The 21,683-nt window shown below is 39.2% G+C and overlaps 1 protein-coding gene and 1 long non-coding RNA gene across 5 annotated transcripts in view; one reads left to right on the plus strand and one right to left on the minus strand.

The window, feature by feature from the left end:
• Window positions 1-19,110, minus strand: part of LOC133617594 (leucine-rich repeat-containing protein 38) — a 70,237-nt gene extending 51,127 nt beyond the window's left edge. The window contains exon 1 of the mRNA XM_061977659.1: window positions 17,843-19,110. Coding sequence (XP_061833643.1) covers window positions 17,843-18,476 — 634 coding nt within the window. The 5' untranslated portion in view covers window positions 18,477-19,110. The remainder of the gene's footprint in view (window positions 1-17,842) is intronic.
• Window positions 1-21,683, plus strand: part of LOC133617595 (uncharacterized) — a 232,822-nt gene that overhangs the window by 115,943 nt on the left and 95,196 nt on the right. The window lies entirely within an intron of this gene.

Below are 21,683 nucleotides of genomic sequence, written 5' to 3' on the forward strand. Positions count from 1 at the left end.
GTTAACAAGTTAAAGGTGTTTAAAGATAATGCAAGCATGTTTAACACATATAGTTAATATTGTTAACAAGTTAAGGGTGGTTAAAAATAATACAAGCATGTTTAACACAAATAGTTAATATTGTTAACGACTTAAAGGTGGTTAAAGATAAAACAAGCATGTTTAACACATATAGTTAATATTGTTAACAACTTAAAGGTGGTTAAAGATAATACAAGCATGTTTAACCCATATAGTTAATATTGTTAACTTAAAGGTGGTTAAAGATAAAACAAGCATGTTTAACACATATAGTTAATATTGTTAACAACTTAAAGGTGGTTAAAGATAATACAAGCATGTTTAACACATATAGTTAATATTGTTAACAACTTAAAGGTGGTTAAAGATAAAACAAGCATGTTTAACACATATAGTTAATATTGTTAATACATTAAAGGTGTTTAATGATAATACAAGTATGTTTAATACATATAGTTAATATTGTTAACAACTTAAAGGTGGTTAAAGATAATGCAAGCATGTTTAACCCATATAGTTAATATTGTTAACAACTTAAAGGTGGTTAAAGATAAAACAAGCATGTTTAACACATATAGTTAATATTGTTAACAACTTAAAGGTGGTTAAAGATAAAACAAGCATGTTTAACACATATAGTTAATATTGTTAACAACTTAAAGGTGGTTAAAGATAAAACAAGCATGTTTAACACATATAGTTAATATTGTTAACAACTTAAAGGTGGTTAAAGATAAAACAAGCATGTTTAACACATATAGTTAATATTGTTAACAACTTAAAGGTGGTTAAAGATAATACAAGCATGTTTAACACATATGGTTAATATTGTTAACAAGTTAAAGGTGTTTAAAGATAATGCAAGCATGTTTAACACATATAGTTAATATTGTTAACAACTTAAAGGTGGTTAAAGATAATACAAGCATGTTTAACACATATAGTTAATATTGTTAACAAGTTAAAGGTGTTTAAAGATAATACAAGCATGTTTAACACATATAGTTAATATTGTTAATAAGTTAAAGGTGTTTAAAGATAATACAAGCATGTTTAACACATATAGTTAATATTGTTAATACGTTAAAAGTGTTTAGAGATAATACAAGCATGTTTAACACATATAGATTCCTTTCTTTCATGAAGACAAGAATATAAGTTGGTGTATTACCTGATTCTGATGACTTGCATTGATAGGAATCAGACAGTGGTGATGATAACGTCCGCATTTTTGAATGGAGGAGAAAAAAAGTCCTCCTTTCTGTCCAATACCACATGAAAGTGGTTGGTTTTTGGCATCTTATTTGTCCAGCTTCCGTACTCCTTTGTATACACTTTACAAGAAATACATTGTTGGCGAACGCCGTAGCTTGCTAGCTTGTGCACGCCAGCTTTCTGAGACTCTTATTTTGTTAGCGCAGGCAGGATGAAGCAGAGCTTTTATTGTGCAACTGTGCAGTCGGTCTTTGGAGTTTTGACGACAGGTACGGCGCCAGAGTCTGTTGAAATAAAGTGTTTCTCGCCTTCCAGTCGGTAATTTTAACGAGCTGGCAGCAGCCAGCGTCATCTCAGAAGACCCTCGGGTGCCGTGAATGTCAATCAAGTGACGAAAGTGACGTCATAGTGAAGATTTATGATCGCTCATTTTTAGGACTATTTTTTTAATGCCTGGCTGGTGATCGACTGACACACCCTCCACGATCGACCGGTAGATCGCGATCGACGTAATGAGCACCCCTGATGTATATGATCTACATCTGCTGCACACTTTTACTTTAGGACAGAGAAGTGTTGGATACTTCTCTTGTTGTAGTTGTCACGTTGTGTAAATGGTAAATAAAAAGAAAATACAACAAATACTTTTCAACTTATATTCAATTGAATAGACTGCAAAGACAAGATATTTCATGTTCACACTGACAAACTTTGGTATTTTTGGCAAATAATCATGAACTTAGAATTTAATGGCAGCAACACCATCCATCCATTTTCTACCACTCATCCCTTTCGGGGTGGCGGGGAGTGCTGGAGCCTATCTCAGCTGCATTCGGGCGAAAGGCGGGGTACACCCTGGACAAGTCGCCACCTCATCACAGGGCCAACACAGATAGACAACATTCACACACTAGGGACCATTTAGTGTTGCCAATCAACCTATCCCCAGGTGCATGTCTTTGGAGGTGGGAGGGGCCTATCCCATGGTGCATGTCTTTGGAGGTGGGAGGAAGCCGGAGTAGAACCCACGCAGGCACGGGGAGAACATGCAAACTCCATACAGAAAGATCCCAAGCCCGGGATTGAACTCAGGACTTTTGTATTGTGAGGCACATGCACTAACCCCTGTTCCACCGTGCAACACATTGCAAAAAAAAGGCATTTTTACCAGTGTGTTACATGGCCTTTCCTTTTAACAACACTCAGTAAAGGTTTGGGAACTGAGGAGACACATTTTTGAAGTGGAATTCTTTCCCATTCTTGCTTGATGTACAGCTTAAGTTGTTCAACAGTCTCCCTTCTCATATTTTAGCCTTCACACATTTTCAATGTCTGGACTACAGGCAGGCCAGTGTAGTACCCACACTCTTTTACTATGAAGCCACGCTGTTGTAACACCTGGCTTGACATTGTCTTGCTGAAATAAGCAGGGGCGTCCATGATAACGTTGCTTCGATGGCAACATATGCATCAGTCCATCTTGAGCAAAGCCGGTGGCATTTCTGGGTGTTGTTGAATAATGGCTTTGGCTTTGCATAGTAGAGTTTTAACCTGCACTTACAGATGTAGCGACCAACTGTAGTTACTGACAGTGGTTTTCTGAAGTGTTCCTGAGTCCGTGTGGTGATATCCTTTACACACCGATGTGGCTTTTTGATGCAGTACCGCCTGGCTTGGCATTGTCTTGCTGAAATAAGCAGGGGCGTCCATGATAACAACATATGTTGCTCCAAAAGCTGTATGTACCTTTCAGCATTAATGGTGCCTTCAGAGATGTGTAAGTTACCCATGTCTTGGGCACTAATACACCCCCATACCATCACACATGCTGCCTTTTACACTTTCACCCTAGAACAGTCCGGATGTTTCTTTACCTCTTTGGTCCGGAGGACACGACCTCCACAGTTTCCAAAAACAATTTGAAAATGTGAACTCGTCAGACCACAGAACACTTGTCCACTTTGCATCAGTCCATCTTAGATGAGCTCGGGCCCAGCAAAGCCGGCGGCATTTCTGGGTGTTGTTGATTAATGGCTTTGGCTTTGCATAGTAGAGTTTTAACCTGCACTTACAGATGTAGCGACCAACTGTAGTTACTGACAGTGGTTTTCTGAAGTGTTCCTGAGCCCGTGTGGTGATATCCTTTACACACTGATGTGGCTTTTTGATGCAGTACCGCCTGAGGGATCCAAGGTGCGTAATATCACGGCGTTTGGCAGTGATTTCTCCAGATTCTCTGAACCTTTTGACGATATTACGGAGCGTAGATGGTGAAATCCCTAAATTCCTTGCAATAGCTGCTTGAGAAATGTTGTTCTTAAACAATTTGCTCAGGCATTTGTTGACAAAGTCCTTGTTTGTGAATGACTGAGCATTTCATGGAAGCTGCTTTTATACCCAATCATGGCACCCACCTGTTCCCAATTAGCCTGTTCACCTGTGGGATGTTCCAAATAAGTCTTTGATGAGCATTCCCCAACTTTCTCACTCTTTTTTGCCACTTGTGCCAGCTTTTTTGAAACATGTTGCAGGCATCAAATTCCAAATGAGCTAATATTTGCAAAAAATAAGAACGTTTCTCAGTGTGAACATGAAATATCTTGTCTTTGCAGTCTATTCTATTGAATATAAGTTGAAAGGGATTTGTTGTATTCTCTTTTTATTTACCATTTACACAACGTGACAACTACACTGCTTTTGTAGTTGGTAATATAGAAAAGGATCAAGGCTGATAATGTTATGGAAGAATGTAGTTAATTATAGAACTGCCATACAATGTTATTAAAAAAAGTACTGACTCTGAATCGTTACCCCCAAGAATCGAATCAAATGGTGTGGTGGCCAAAGATTCACGGCCCTAACGACCATGCAGGGTACAAGTCCTGCTTTTCAGTATCAAACCAATCTGATATTGTCAGTACGTGGACTATGGCAGCGCAAATTACTGCGCGGATTGCTTTCCCAGGATGCAAAACAACTAGACTGGACTTGGCGTGAAGGTAAAGACATATTTATTTTTACACTAACAAGAGAAACAAAAGGCGCGCACAAGGCGGGAGGACAAACTTGGCTGAGAAAACAAAACTAGCACTTGGGCAAAAACTATGAACATGAAATAAATAACTGACATGAATAAACAAACGCTTACTTGAAAAGCATGGAACTATGGCATGGAACAGGTAATCAATGGAGTAACAGGGATAACTACACTTACTTGAAAAGCATGGAACTATGGCATGACACAGGTAATCAATGGAGTAACAGGAATAACAACACTTACTTGAAAAGCATGGAACTATGGCATGGAACAGGTAATCAATGGAGTAACAGGGATAACAGAGTTAATGTCGCCAACTGCAAGCCTAAATACCGGTGACATGATTAGTGAAAACAGGTGCGTGACTCAAAATGTGAAACTAATGGTTGCTATGGTGACAAAACAAGGGAGTGGAAAAGCAGGAGCTAAGTGACCAAAACCAAACAGGACATGACTAAAACAAAACATGATCCCACAGACATGACAGATATGTTTGCACAACCTTGCCCAAATGTTTTTTTTTGTTTTTTTTCCCCTTCGCAATACTACTGCATCATTAACTACTACTGCATCATACACCACTACTGAAATACTATATTTGATACACTACCACTGCAATACTACTGCATCATACACTACTACTGCAATACTACTGCATCATACACTACTAGTGCAATACTACTGCATCATACACTACTACTGCATCATACACTACTACTGAAATACTATATTTGATACACTACCACTGCAATACTACTGCATCATGCACTACTACTGAAATACTATATTTGATACACTACCACTGCAATACTACTGCATCATACACTACTACTGCAGTACTACTGCATCATACACTACTACTGCAATACTACTGCATGATACACTACTACTGCAATACTACTTCATCATACACTACTACTGCAATACTACTGCATCATACACTACTACTGCAATACTACTGCATGATACACTACTACTGCAATACTACTGCATCATACACTACTACTGAAATACTATATTTGATACACTACCGCTGCAATACTACTGCATCATACACTACTACTGCAATACTACTGCATCATACACTACTAGTGCAATACTACTGCATCATACACTACTACTGCAATACTACTGCATCATACACTACTACTGAAATACTATATTTGATACACTACCACTGCAATACTACTGCATCATACACTACTACTGCAATACTACTGCATCATACACTACTACTGCAATACTACTGCATCATACACTACTACTGCAATACTACTGCATCATACACTACTACTGCAATACTACTGCATCATACACTACTACTGCAATACTACTGCATCATACACTACTAGTGCAATACTACTGCATCATACACTACTACTGCAATACTACTGCATCATACACTACTACTGCAATACTACTGCATCATACACTACTACTGCAATACTACTGCATCATACACTACTACTGCAATACTACTGCATCATACACTACTACTGCAATACTACTGCATCATACACTACTACTGCAATACTACTGCATCATACACTACTAGTGCAATACTACTGCATCATACACTACTACTGCAATACTACTGCATCATACACTACTACTGCAATACTACTGCATCATACACTACTACTGCAATACTACTGCATCATACACTACTACTGCAATACTACTGCATCATACACTACTACTGCAATACTACTGCATCATACACTACTACTGCAATACTACTGCATCATACACTACTACTGCAATACTACTGCATCATACACTACTAGTGCAATACTACTGCATCATACACTACTACTGCAATACTACTGCATCATACACTACTACTGCAATACTACTGCATCATACACTACTACTGCATCATACACTACTACTGCAATACTACTGCATCATACACTACTACTGCGATACTACTGCATCATACACTACTACTGCAATACTACTGCATCATACACTACTACTGCATCATACACTACTACTGCAATACTATATTTGATACACTACCACTGAAATATTACTACATGATACACTACTAGTGCAATACTACTGCATCATACACTACTAGTGCAATACTACTGCATCATACACTACTACTGCAATACTACTGCATCATACACTACTACTGCAATACTACTGCATCATACACTACTAGTGCAATACTACTGCATCATACACTACTACTGCAATACTACTGCATCATACACTACTACTGCAATACTACTGCATCATACACTACTACTGCAATACTACTGCATCATACACTACTACTGCAATACTACTGCATCATACACTACTACTGAAATACTATATTTGATACACTTACACTGCAATACTACTGCATCATACACTACTACTGCAATACTACTGCATCATACACTACTACTGCAATACTACTGCATCATACACTACTACTGCAATACTACTGCATCATACACTACTACTGCAATACTATATTTGATACACTACCACTTAAATATTACTACATGATACACTACTACTGAAATACTACTACATCATACACTACTACTGCAATACTACTGCATCATACACTACTACTGCAATACTACTGCATCATACACTACTACTGCAATACTATATTTGATACACTACCACTGCAATACTACTGCATCATACACTACTACTGCAATACTACTATATCATACACTACTAGTGCAATACTACTGCATCATTAACTACTACTGCATCATACACTACTACTGAAATACTATATTTGATACACTACCACTGCAATACTACTGCATCATACACTACTACTGCAATACTACTGCATCATACACTACTAGTGCAATACTACTGCATCATACACTACTACTGCAATACTACTGCATCATACACTACTACTGCAATACTACTGCATCATACACTACTACTGCAATACTACTGCATCATACACTACTACTGCAATACTACTGCATCATACACTACTACTGCAATACTATATTTGATACACTACCACTGCAATACTACTGCATCATACACTACTACTGCAATACTACTATATCATACACTACTAGTGCAATACTACTGCATCATTAACTACTACTGCATCATACACTACTACTGAAATACTATATTTGATACACTACCACTGCAATACTACTGCATCATACACTACTACTGCAATACTACTATATCATACACTACTAGTGCAATACTACTGCATCATTAACTACTACTGCATCATACACTACTACTGAAATACTATATTTGATACACTACCACTGCAATACTACTGCATCATACACTACTACTGCAATACTACTGCATCATACACTACTAGTGCAATACTACTGCATCATACACTACTACTGCAATACTACTGCATCATACACTACTACTGAAATACTATATTTGATACACTACCACTGCAATACTACTGCATCATACACTACTACTGCAATACTACTGCATCATACACTACTACTGCAATACTACTGCATCATACACTACTACTGCAATACTACTGCATCATACACTACTACTGCAATACTACTGCATCATGCACTACTAGTGCAATACTACTGCATCATACACTACTACTGCATCATACACTACTACTGCAATACTACTGCATCATACACTACTACTGCATCATACACTACTACTGCAATACTACTGCATCATACACTACTACTGCAATACTACTGCATCATACACTACTACTGCAATACTACTGCATCATACACTACTACTGCAATACTATATTTGATACACTACCACTGCAATACTACTGCATCATACACTACTACTGCAATACTACTATATCATACACTACTAGTGCAATACTACTGCATCATTAACTACTACTGCATCATACACTACTACTGAAATACTATATTTGATACACTACTACTGCAATACTACTGCATCATACACTACCACTGCAATACTACTGCATCATACACTACTACTGCAATACTACTGCATCATACACTACTAGTGCAATACTACTGCATCATACACTACTACTGCAATACTACTGCATCATACACTACTACTGCAATACTACTGCATCATACACTACTACTGCAATACTACTGCATCATACACTACTACTGCAATACTACTGCATCATGCACTACTAGTGCAATACTACTGCATCATACACTACTACTGCATCATACACTACTACTGCAATACTACTGCATCATACACTACTACTGCATCATACACTACTACTGCAATACTACTGCATCATACACTACTACTGCAATACTACTGCATCATACACTACTACTGCAATACTACTGCATCATACACTACTACTGCAATACTATATTTGATACACTACCACTGCAATACTACTGCATCATACACTACTACTGCAATACTACTATATCATACACTACTAGTGCAATACTACTGCATCATTAACTACTACTGCATCATACACTACTACTGAAATACTATATTTGATACACTACTACTGCAATACTACTGCATCATACACTACTACTGCAATACTACTATATCATACACTACTAGTGCAATACTACTGCATCATTAACTACTACTGCATCATACACTACTACTGAAATACTATATTTGATACACTACCACTGCAATACTACTGCATCATACACTACTACTGCAATACTACTGCATCATACACTACTACTGAAATACTATATTTGATACACTACCACTGCAATACTACTGCATCATACACTACTACTGCAATACTACTGCATCATACACTACTACTGCAATACTACTGCATCATACACTACTACTGCAATACTACTGCATCATACACTACTAGTGCAATACTACTGCATCATACACTACTACTGCATCATACACTACTACTGCAATACTACTGCATCATACACTACTACTGCATCATACACTACTACTGCAATACTACTGCATCATACACTACTACTGCAATACTACTGCATCATACACTACTACTGCATCATACACTACTACTGCAATACTATATTTGATACACTACCACTGAAATATTACTACATGATACACTACTAGTGCAATACTACTGCATCATACACTACTAGTGCAATACTACTGCATCATACACTACTACTGCAATACTACTGCATCATACACTACTACTGCAATACTACTGCATCATGCACTACTACTGCAATACTACTGCATCATACACTACTACTGCATCATACATTACTACTGCAATACTACTGCATCATACACTACTACTGCAATACTACTGCATCATACACTACTACTGCATCATACACTACTACTGCAATACTATTGCATCATACACTACTACTGCAATACTACTGCATCATACACTACTACTGCATCATACACTACTACTGCAATACTATATTTGATACACTACCACTGAAATATTACTACATGATACACTACTAGTGCAATACTACTGCATCATACACTACTAGTGCAATACTACTGCATCATACACTACTACTGCAATACTACTGCATCATACACTACTACTGCAATACTACTGCATCATACACTACTAGTGCAATACTACTGCATCATACACTACTACTGCAATACTACTGCATCATACACTACTACTGCAATACTACTGCATCATACACTACTACTGCAATACTACTGCATCATACACTACTACTGAAATACTATATTTGATACACTACCACTGCAATACTACTGCATCATACACTACTACTGCAATACTACTGCATCATACACTACTACTGCAATACTACTGCATCATACACTACTACTGCAATACTACTGCATCATACACTACTAGTGCAATACTACTGCATCATACACTACTACTGCAATACTACTGCATCATACACTACTACTGAAATACTATATTTGATACACTTACACTGCAATACTACTGCATCATACAGTACTACTGCAATACTACTGCATCATACACTACTACTGCAATACTACTGCATCATACACTACTACTGCAATACTACTGCATCATACACTACTACTGCAATACTACTGCATCATACACTACTACTGCAATACTATATTTGATACACTACCACTTAAATATTACTACATGATACACTACTACTGAAATACTACTACATCATACACTACTACTGCAATACTACTGCATCATACACTACTACTGCAATACTACTGCATCATACACTACTACTGCAATACTATATTTGATACACTACCACTGCAATACTACTGCATCATACACTACTACTGCAATACTACTATATCATACACTACTAGTGCAATACTACTGCATCATTAACTACTACTGCATCATACACTACTACTGAAATACTATATTTGATACACTACCACTGCAATACTACTGCATCATACACTACTACTGCAATACTACTATATCATACACTACTAGTGCAATACTACTGCATCATTAACTACTACTGCATCATACACTACTACTGAAATACTATATTTGATACACTACCACTGCAATACTACTGCATCATACACTACTACTGCAATACTACTGCATCATACACTACTAGTGCAATACTACTGCATCATACACTACTACTGCAATACTACTGCATCATACACTACTACTGAAATACTAAATTTGATACACTACCACTGCAATACTACTGCATCATACACTACTACTGCAATACTACTGCATCATACACTACTACTGCAATACTACTGCATCATACACTACTACTGCAATACTACTGCATCATACACTACTACTGCAATACTACTGCATCATACACTACTACTGAAATACTATATTTGATACACTACCACTGCAATACTACTGCATCATACACTACTACTGCAATACTACTGCATCATACACTACTACTGCAATACTACTGCATCATACACTACTACTGCAATACTACTGCATCATACACTACTACTGCAATACTACTGCATCATACACTACTACTGCAATACTATATTTGATACACTACCACTGAAATATTACTACATGATACACTACTACTGAAATACTACTGCATCATACACTACTACTGAAATACTATATTTGATACACTACCACTGAAATATTACTACATGATACACTACTACTGAAATACTACTGTATTATACACTACTACTGAAATGCTATATATGATACACTACCACTGAAATACTACTGTATGAAACACTACTACTGAAATACTACTGTATGATACACTACTACTAAAATACTAATGTATGATACACTACCACTGAAATACTACTGTATGATACACTACTACTGAAATACTACTGTATGATACACTACTACTGAAATACTACTGTATGATACACTACTACTGAAATACTACTGCATGATACACTACTACTGAAATACTTCTGCATGATACACTACTACTGAAGTACTACTGCATCATACACTACTACTACAATACTATATTTGATACACTACCACTGAAATATTACTACATGATACACTACTACTGAAATACTACTGTATTATACACTACTACTGAAATGCTATATATGATACACTACCACTGAAATACTACTGCATGATACACTACTACTGAAATACTACTGCATGATACACTACTACTGAAATACTACTGCATGATACACTACTACTGAAATACTTCTGCATGATACACTACTACTGAAGTACTACTATATAATACACTACTACTGAAGTACTACTGTATGATACACTACTACTGAAGTACTATGTTTGATACACTACCACTGAACTACTACTGTATGATACACTACTACTGAAGTACTACTGCATGATACACTACCAGCAAAATACTACTGTATGATACACTACTACTAAAATACTATGTATGATACACTACAACTGAAATACTACTGAATGATACTACTGAGCTACTACTGTATGATGCACTACTACTGCAATACTACTGTATGATACACTACTACTGAAGTACTACTACATAATACACTACTACTGAAGTACTACTAGATAATACACTACTACTGAAGTACTACGACCTTATACACTACTACCGGTACTTTTTTTTTTTTTTTCCTTTTTTTTTTTAAGAATAGCTACCGTATATTCTGACCAGTGTTTACGAACAGATGGGAAAAACAATAACCTAGCAAGAAACTTACAGACATGTATGTATGTATGTGTGTGTGTGTGTGTACATATTATATTAATATGATGGATTTATAATGAATATAATTGGATATTAAGAGTATGTGAATGTTTGACTTCTACCTTGACGACCTCTTTAGAGTTGTGTCATCAATCAGAAATATCAAGCAGCTAAAATGAACCAAACATTGTGTTTTGTATTTGTCCCATCATGCTTTGTAATGGATTTAAAGGGGAACATTATCACCAGACCTATGTAAGCGTCAATATATACCTTGATGTTGCAGAAAGAAGACCTTTTTTTTTTTTTAACCGATTTCCGAACTCTAAATGGGTGAATTTTGGCGAATTAAACGCCTTTCTATTATTCGCTCTCGGACGTCACATCGGGAAGCAATCCGCCATTTTCTCAAACACCGAGTCAAATCAGCTCTGTTATTTTCCGTTTTTTTCGACTGTTTTCCGTACCTTGGAGACATCATGCCTCGTCGGTGTGTTGTCGGAGGGTGTAACAACACGAACAGGGACGGATTCAAGTTGCACCAGTGGCCCAAAGATGCGAAAGTGGCAAGAAATTGGACGTTTGTTCCGCACACTTTACCGACGAAAGCTATGCTACGACAGAGATGGCAAGAATGTGTGGATATCCTGCGACACTCAAAGCAGATGCATTTCCAACCATAAAGTCAAAGAAATCTGCCGCCAGACCCCCATTGAATGTGCCGGAGTGTGTGAGCAATTCAGGGACAAAGGACCTCGGTAGCACGGCAAGCAATGGCGGCAGTTTGTTCCCGCAGACGAGCGAGCTAAACCCCCTATCGACCCTAGCTTCCCTGGCCTGCTGACATCAACTCCAAAACTGGACAGATCAGCTTTCAGGAAAAGAGCGCAGATGAGGGTATGTCTACAGAATATATTAATTGATGAAAATTGGGCTGTCTGCACTCTCAAAGTGCATGTTGTTGCCAAATGTATTTCATATGCTGTAAAGCTAGTTCATAGTTGTTAGTTTCCTTTTATGCCAAACAAACACATACCAATCGTTGGTTAGAAGGCGATCGCCGAATTCGTCCTCGCTCTCTCCCGTGTCGCTGGCTGTCGTGTCGTTTTCGTCGGTTTCGCTTGCATACGGTTCAAACCGATATGGCTCAATAGCTTCAGTTTCTTCTTCAATTTGGTTTTCGCTACCTGCCTCCACACTACAACCATCCGTTTCAATACATGCGTAATCTGTTGAATCGCTTAAGCCGCTGAAATCCGAGTCTGAATCCGAGCTAATGTCGCTATAGCTTGCTGTTCTTTCCGCCATGTTTGTTTGTGTTGGCTTCACTATGTGACGTCACAGGAAAATGGACGGGTGTATATAACGATGGTTAAAATCAGGCACTTTGAAGCTTTTTTTAGGGATATTGCGTGATGGGTAAAATTTTGAAAAAACTTTGAAAAATATAATAAGCCACTGAGAACTGATTTTTAATGGTTTTAACCATTCTGAAATTGTGATAATGTTCCCCTTTAAATGTGTGTAATTGTGAATTTTGATAATGGTGTTAGGTTGTGTTATGTGTGTTAGTTTAATTCACCATGACTAGGGACGGTTGTTTGGATATTGTCACATACCTGCCAACTACTCCGGTTTTCCCGTAATTAGTACGGTTTTCATCAACCTATTCCGGGTTACGGTTGCAGTGATAAAAAATATGTTTTTTCATTAATTAAAAAAAAAAATTTAAAAAAAAGTTTTATTCACGAAATCGCGTAACAACAATGACAATCGACCTGCTTCCCGTAACTTCCTATCGAGCCATTCCGCGAGGCTATTTATAGCACCGCTGCCAAGCACGAGGCACCTGTTGCCCATTGTTTCCAAACGAGCGAACGATCATGGAATCAGCCGGAGAAAAATTGCAAACGAGTCTTAAACCGAAAAGAAAACTGCAGTCATTCCGTGAAGAATATTCAAAAGCCTATCCGGGAATAATTATCCGTTCCAAAAAAGGTGAAAACTACGCGAATTGCACCTTTTGCAGACAAGATTTTTCGATCGGACACGGAGGAATTAGCGATGTAAAAGACCACGTTGGGACAAAAAAACACAAGTCTAATGCCGTTGCTAGCGATACAAGTGGAAAACTTTCAACGTTTTTCGTCGCCCAAACAGATTCTTTGGATGTGATAAATGCCGAAGTTTTATTTACGGAGGCAATAATTGAGCAAACAAAAAGGTAATGACACCAATGTTATCTATTGGAATTGTTTAGTACTGTTATACTGTTAAAAGTGTTTATACTATTTATGTTTTCAAGTCCAAGTTGAAGAAATCTTGTTAAATGTTGACAGCTTAACTACCAAAATACAGAAGTATGTCCTTAATATTTTTGCAGTGCTATTTCTGTTGAAAAGTTAAAATGATTACATTAGAGATGTGATGTGCCACTTTTCAAGTGTCTGATGGCTTAAATTAATTTTCATGAATTTTTCATATTTTGAATTCTTTTGAAAGGCTTACAAAAAAACTACATTTGAATTGTAATTCCATGCTATTGACAGGACTATTATTTTTAATGAAGTTAGCTTACCATGTTTACAGTATGATAATTGTGATAGAAATGTGAATTTTAGGCAGAGAATATTTTTTACAATTGAACAAGGCAGTAGATTATACAAGCTTGGACAGAAAGTTAATAATGACACCAATTTTTTTTTTTGATGGAATTGTTTAGTACTGTTTTACCATTTGTTTACTGTAAAAAGTGTTTATACTGTTTATACTTTCAATTAACAAATTGAAGTCTTGTGAAAGGTTGACAGGATAACTGGCATTAACTGTCAAAATAATTTCAAACTATTGAAGTTAGCTTACAGAATAAACATGTCAATCAACCCATATGATTTTTGCTGTAATATTTTTGTTTTGAAAAGTCACTGTGACTGATAGAAAAGTGATGGTTTTAGCAACATTTTAACCTGTCTGAATGCTAATAATCATTTTGCGTCGGGGGGGGGGGGGGGGGGGGGGGGGGGGGCGAAGCTGAACCCCCCACCAGGACTTTGTCCTGGACCTACCGGGGCCTGCGGCCCCTGGACCCTGGCTACTAGGTTTTTCTGATTTTAAAAGTTGGCAGGTATGTGTTTGTCCTCCTACAGAAACCATATTAACACAAAAAAGATATGTTTTTTCCCCTCTTCTTTTTCCATTTTTCATACATTTTTGAAAAAGCTCCAGAGAGCCACTAGGGCGGCGCTAAAGAGCCGCATGCGGCTCTAGAGCCGCGGGTTGCCGACCCCCGCCCTAACCAAATAACTCTAAATTAAGTCTTTGTTACTTAGAATATGTTCCCCAAGTGTCCAAATAACTCTAAATTAAGTCTTTGTTACTTAGAATATGTTCCCCAAGTGTCCAAATAACTCTAAATTAAGTCTTTATTACTTAGAATATGTTCCCCAAGTGTCCAAATAACTCTAAATTAAGTCTTTGTTACTTAGAATATGTTCCCCAAGTGTCCAAATAACTCTAAATTAAGTCTTTATTACTTAGAATATGTTCCCCAAGTGTCCAAATAACTCTAAATTAAGTCTTTGTTACTTAGAATATGTTCCCCAAGTGTCCAAATAACTCTAAATTAAGTCTTTATTACTTAGAATATGTTCCCCAAGTGTCCAAATAACTCTAAATTAAGTCTTTGTTACTTAGAATATGTTCCCCAAGTGTCCAAATAACTCTAAATTAAGTCTTTGTTACTTAGAATATGTTCCCCAAGTGTCCAAATAACTCTAAATTAAGTCTTTGTTACTTAGAATATGTTCCCCTAGTGTCCAAATAACTCTAAATTAAGTCTTTGTTACTTAGAATATGTTCCCCTAGTGTCCAAAAAACTCTAAATTAAGTCTTTGTTACTTAGAATATGTTCCCCAAGTGTCCAAATAACTCTAAATTAAGTCTTTGTTACTTAGAATATGTTCCCCATACTAAAGTGTTACCAAAAACATATAACTTTGTCTTGAATTTGAATATATTTTTCACTAGGTTCAAGGTTCAAGGTTCAACTTTATTGTCCCCGCGGGGAAATTTGTCTTGGGCACAGTGCATCATTGCTTTCTTAACATACCCAAAAACAACAGAACAAAAACACAAGCACAGACACAACCACAACCAGACAACTAACATTTAAACATCAGAACATGGAGCTTGATAGACATAGGTGGCACTTTGATGTAGGCATAAAATCTACAGTATGGAGATAAAGATAAAGTACCAATGTGCATTGCACTAGAGCTCATGGATAAAGTGCTGTGTGCTAAAGTGCTTAGTTCTAAAGTGCTATGTGCTAAAGTGCTGTGTGCTAAAAAAGTGCTAACCTATGTATTGAAATTCTATTGGGGCGGCATGGCGTAGTGGGTAGAGCAACCGTGCCGGAAACCTGAGGGTTGCAGGTTCGCTCCCCGCCTCTTACCATCCAAAAATCGCTGCCGTTGTGTCCTTGGGCGGGACACTTCACCCTTTGCCCCCGGTGCCACTCACACCGGTGAATTGAATGATGAATGATAGGTGGTGGTCGGAGTGGCCGTTGGCGCAAATTGCAGCCACGCTTCCGTCAGTCTACCCCAGGGCAGCTGTGGCTATGAAAGTAGCTTACCACCACCAGGTGTGAACGAATGATGGGTTCTACATGTAAAGCGACTTTGGGTACTTAGAAAAGCGCTATATAAATCCAAGTTATTATTATTGCACATTGTTGGTCAGCTTAATGGAGGCTGGGACAAATGATAATTTAAGGCGGTTAAATTTGCATAGTGGGACCCAGAGTCTTCTCCCTGATGGCAGGGTTCCATATTCAGGAAAGAGTGGATGCTGTGAGTTGGAAATAATTTTCTTAGCTTTTTTCCTAACTGCCTGCTCATAGATGCTCTGTATAGGCTCATATTCTTTCCTCCCTACGATTTTCATTGCCGTTTTATGCATGCCGGCCAGTTTGCTTTTTAGCTTAACGGTTAGGTTGCCAAACCATGAGGTGATACTAAAGAAGGGTTGGGTGAATGTGCATATGAAACTGGTGGGGTTCGGTACCTCCAACAAGGTTAAGAACCACTGCTCTAGCATTACCAAGTCAACATGTTTTTTTTTGGTATTATATGAACAAAAAAAAGGGTGAACCCCAAGGATTGGATCCAAAAAGATTGTAAGGATGGAAGAAAAGCATGCAGGTCAACATTCAGATCACGTGGACCAGAAGGCTTCTTGCAAAATCTCCAGCAAATGTCCGACATTACATAAGAAAAATGGAAGTTGAGAGCACAGAGGATAAGTCCAATCCGCGTGGAATCAGGAAGAGCAAATATTTGCTGTGATACACAAGCGATTGTGTCATATTACACACTGTCTCTCACTATGGGGGTGGAGGACTAAATTAGAACAGGGTAGCGAGAGGGAGGGAGGGCGGGAGGGCAGGGGTTCCCTCAGTGCAGGGAAACATAAATAGAAGTGGTTTGGAAAAGCCTTTGCTTACCGTTGGGAAGCTTGTGACTGTTCTCCATCAGCCACGCAAAGAGGTTGGCAAAGTTGCAGTTGCACACCCAGGGGTTACCCTCCAGCCTCACCACCCGCAAGGAGGGCAGCTGATTTAGGGCCCCCACCTGGAGGCTGGACAGCGCATTCCGCTCCAGTTCCAGCTCCCGGAGCGAGGTGAGGCCCAGGAAAGCGTCCTCGCTCACTATACTCAGGTAGGGATTGTTGCCAAGACGGAGCTTGATCAGACTGCGGGACTCCCCGAACGTCCCCTTGGGGATTTCCGTCAAGTTGTTGCTGCCCAGATCCAGGAAGACCAGCCTGGAGGAGGTGCTGAGAGTCCCTGGTTCGATATAGGACAGGGTGTTGTTCCGGAGGTCAAGGTAGACCAAGTCACTGTACAGAACCAGGAAGTCGGAGGGGATGCGGGGTATCCAGTTGTCGGCCAGCAGGAGCCTGCGCACATCCAGGGGGATCTCATCAGGTAGGTGGGTCAGCCCACGGCCGCTGCAGTCCACCGTGTGGGGGTCCGGGCACAAGCACGTTGCAGGACAGTTCTCCCCCCGGGTCCAGAAGACAGAGGTCAGCACCATGAGGATCGGCTGGAGCCAGCAGACACATGGCAACATGGTCATAGGGGGGGAAAGGGTTCGGGGAGGGCCACCAAGGACAGGGGGCGTAGAAAACAAGAGGGTCAGAGGGCAGGAGACTGGGAGGAGGGCGGGGATGACAGAAGGATCAAACCCGGTGATGGACCATGGTTGTCTGTAGGAAATACGGAGGGGCCCAAGAGGCGACGGCGGAGCAGCGAAGAAGTCCAGGAGATCATTTAGGCCACAGAAGACCGCTTCAGGGAGAGGACGGGGACGGGGGAGGCTATGGGGGCTCTTGGCTCCGCCACGTTACCCCACAGTGAATCTGGCAGCGGTCACCAAGAAGGTCTGGGACTCCAGCGCTCGTTCCGAGCTGCCATTCAAGCATGACAAGCCGCCGAGTCCCTCCATTAGTCCGTCAGCGAGCCTCAGTAGCGAGAGAGAGATTCCCGCGGAACATCGCTCAAGCGTGGCGTGAGGTTGTCCCCCCCCCCCTCCCCCGCCCCGTGATGATTATTCCCTGGCGCAGCGCCCAGCGTCCTGCTCCCTTTTCACCGCGCCAGCCACGCCGTGATGATTATTCCCGGCGTCCTGCTCGCCTTTCAGCGCGCCAGCTGTCCTCTTTGTCCTGCTGGAGGAGAATGGAGGAGCATGATGCGAGCACGTCTGACTCCGACTGTCGCCTCAAACACTGCCGTCCCCCCCGCCTCTGAGGAGGCGTGTCCCGGCCACGCTGTCAACACGTGATGTCACTTCCTGCGCCGTGACCAAATAAACATCGTCGGCGAGATGTGCCAAAGAGGGGGAACAGGTGCCATTTTGTTGACCTCTAGTGTTGATTTATTTTGGAAATTGCATCTTTTTTAATCCTCTTCCACATTCAATACACTCTCCTTTTTTGTTTTACTCTTCTATACTTTCATCTGGCAACACAAAACATTGAATAAACATCTTCCAGGAAGCAACATTAGAAAGATTAACCTTCATATTGAGACAATACATATGAACTACAGCATACATCAATATAATAATACCATAGGATGATATGTTGTTATTATTATATTTATATTTTATTATAAATGGCAATAAATAACTTATTTTCAATTTATCATCTTGTGCTATTGCAGGGGTGTCCAAACTTTTTGACTTGGGGTCCGCATTGAGCTAAAAAAATTAAGTCGAATGAAGAAAGGTGACTGCATGTAAACAAACTAATATATATATATATATATATATATATATATATATATATATATATATATATATATATATATATATATATGTGTATATATATATATATATATATATTTATATATATATATTTATATATATATGTGTATATATATATATTTATTTATATATATATATATATATATTTATATATGTATGTGTGGGAAAAAAATCACAAGACTATTTCATCTCTACAGGCCTGTTTCATGAGGGGGGGTACCCTCAATCATCAGGAGATTTTAATGGGAGCATTCGCATACCATGGTTTATATAGGGCACAGAGTGGGTGGGTACAGGCTGGCCTAGGGGCGTGGTGATTGGCTCATGTGTTACCTAGGAGGTGTTTCCGTCTATGGCGGCATGTTGTTACAATTTCGCTGCGCTTGTTGAGGGATGACAGGTCTGGACGGTAAATAATAAACAGTTTCTCTTTCAAGCATAGGTTGCATCTTTTGTTACCACTATTGTAAGGTGTGCTGGATGCAAGAATTTGCCATGTTATTGAATATTCAACATTATTGTCTTTGAGGTCCCAAATGTGTTTGCTGAGTTCTGTGGTATTTTGCAGGTTTTTGTTCCTGAAAGAAGCCTTGTGATTGTTCCATCTGGTTTTGAATTCTCCCTCGGTTAATCCTACATATGTGTCGGATGTGTTAATGTCCTTGCGTATTACCTTAGATTGGTAGACAACTGATGTTTGTAAGCACCCCCCGTTGAGAGGGCAATCAGGTTTCTTTCGACAGTTACATCTTTTGTTGGTTTTGGAGTCGCTCTGTCTGGGGGCCGACGGCTCATTTGCAATTGTTTTGTTGTGGTTTGAGATGATTTGTCGTATATTGTTCATGCAGCTGTAGCTCAATTTAATGTTGTTCTTGTTGAATACTTTTCTTAGGGTGTTGTCTTTGGGAAAGTGTTTGTCAATCAGATTGAGGAATTTGTGTCCAATGTTCGTTGAGACGTTTTTGCTGTATGGGGGGTTGTACCAGATGATGTCGTTTCGTTTTCTGTTCTTTTTTGGCTGGTTTCCTGGCGTGGGTTCATAGGTGAGGGTGAAATTGTATCCGCTTTCATCACGGGCTTTTTGGTACGGGGGGGTTGCTTGGTCAAATTCAGCTTTGCTAGATGACAGCATCGATAGCCTTTTATTGATTCCGGTAGGTATTCTTTTCGTGGTGGTGGGTGGGTGGTTGCTGTCATGGTGCACGTATTGGAGTGTTGTGTTGGGTTTCGTGAATGGTTGGTAGCTGTTATTTCTCAGGTTGAAAGTGACGTCAAGGAAGTTGACGGTTTGCTTGTTGGCTTCAATCGTGATCCGTAGGCCGTTCTCTTTGAAAATTTGGCATATGCGCTTCTTGGTATACAAGCTAAGGCTCATAGAAAAGACGGAACACTTCCTAAGAAGGATGCGGTGGAAAGCACATTTTTTCCTCCACCCTGAAACAAAAGGAATGCAAAAGGAAACTTACGGATTCAAATGTACCAAGAACCCACCCACAGTTGAGGAACTAAAGGATTTTGAGAACGACATGCTCAAAATGATACAATCAGTCAAATTCAAGCCAATCCGCAACCCACTCCTCACCAAACTGAAAAATGACAAGGAGCGCATCAAGAAAGTAAACAACCTCATCATAGCTGCCGATAAAACCACAAACTTCTACAAAATGGACATACCAGAACACCACACCTTACTGGACAGAAGCATCACCAAATCATACAAAAAAGCGCAACCCAACACCTTACAGAACATCCACCTGGAAAATAAAAGGATCGCGGCTGAACTGGACATTGAGGACAGGGTGGACGCCACAGCCAACAAGGAAGCCTTCATCACATTGAAGGACCACAAACCCAACTTCGCAAATAACCCAACATGCCGACTAATAAACCCAACTAAATCTGAAATAGGAAAAATCAGCAAAATAATCCTGGACAGAGTCAACACAAAAATCAAGGACAAAACACCACTCAACCAATGGAGAAATACAGCAGCAGTAATCAAATGGTTCAACAACATCC

This window comes from Nerophis lumbriciformis, linkage group LG18, assembly GCF_033978685.3.
Source record: "Nerophis lumbriciformis linkage group LG18, RoL_Nlum_v2.1, whole genome shotgun sequence".
NCBI lineage: Eukaryota > Metazoa > Chordata > Actinopteri > Syngnathiformes > Syngnathidae > Nerophis > Nerophis lumbriciformis.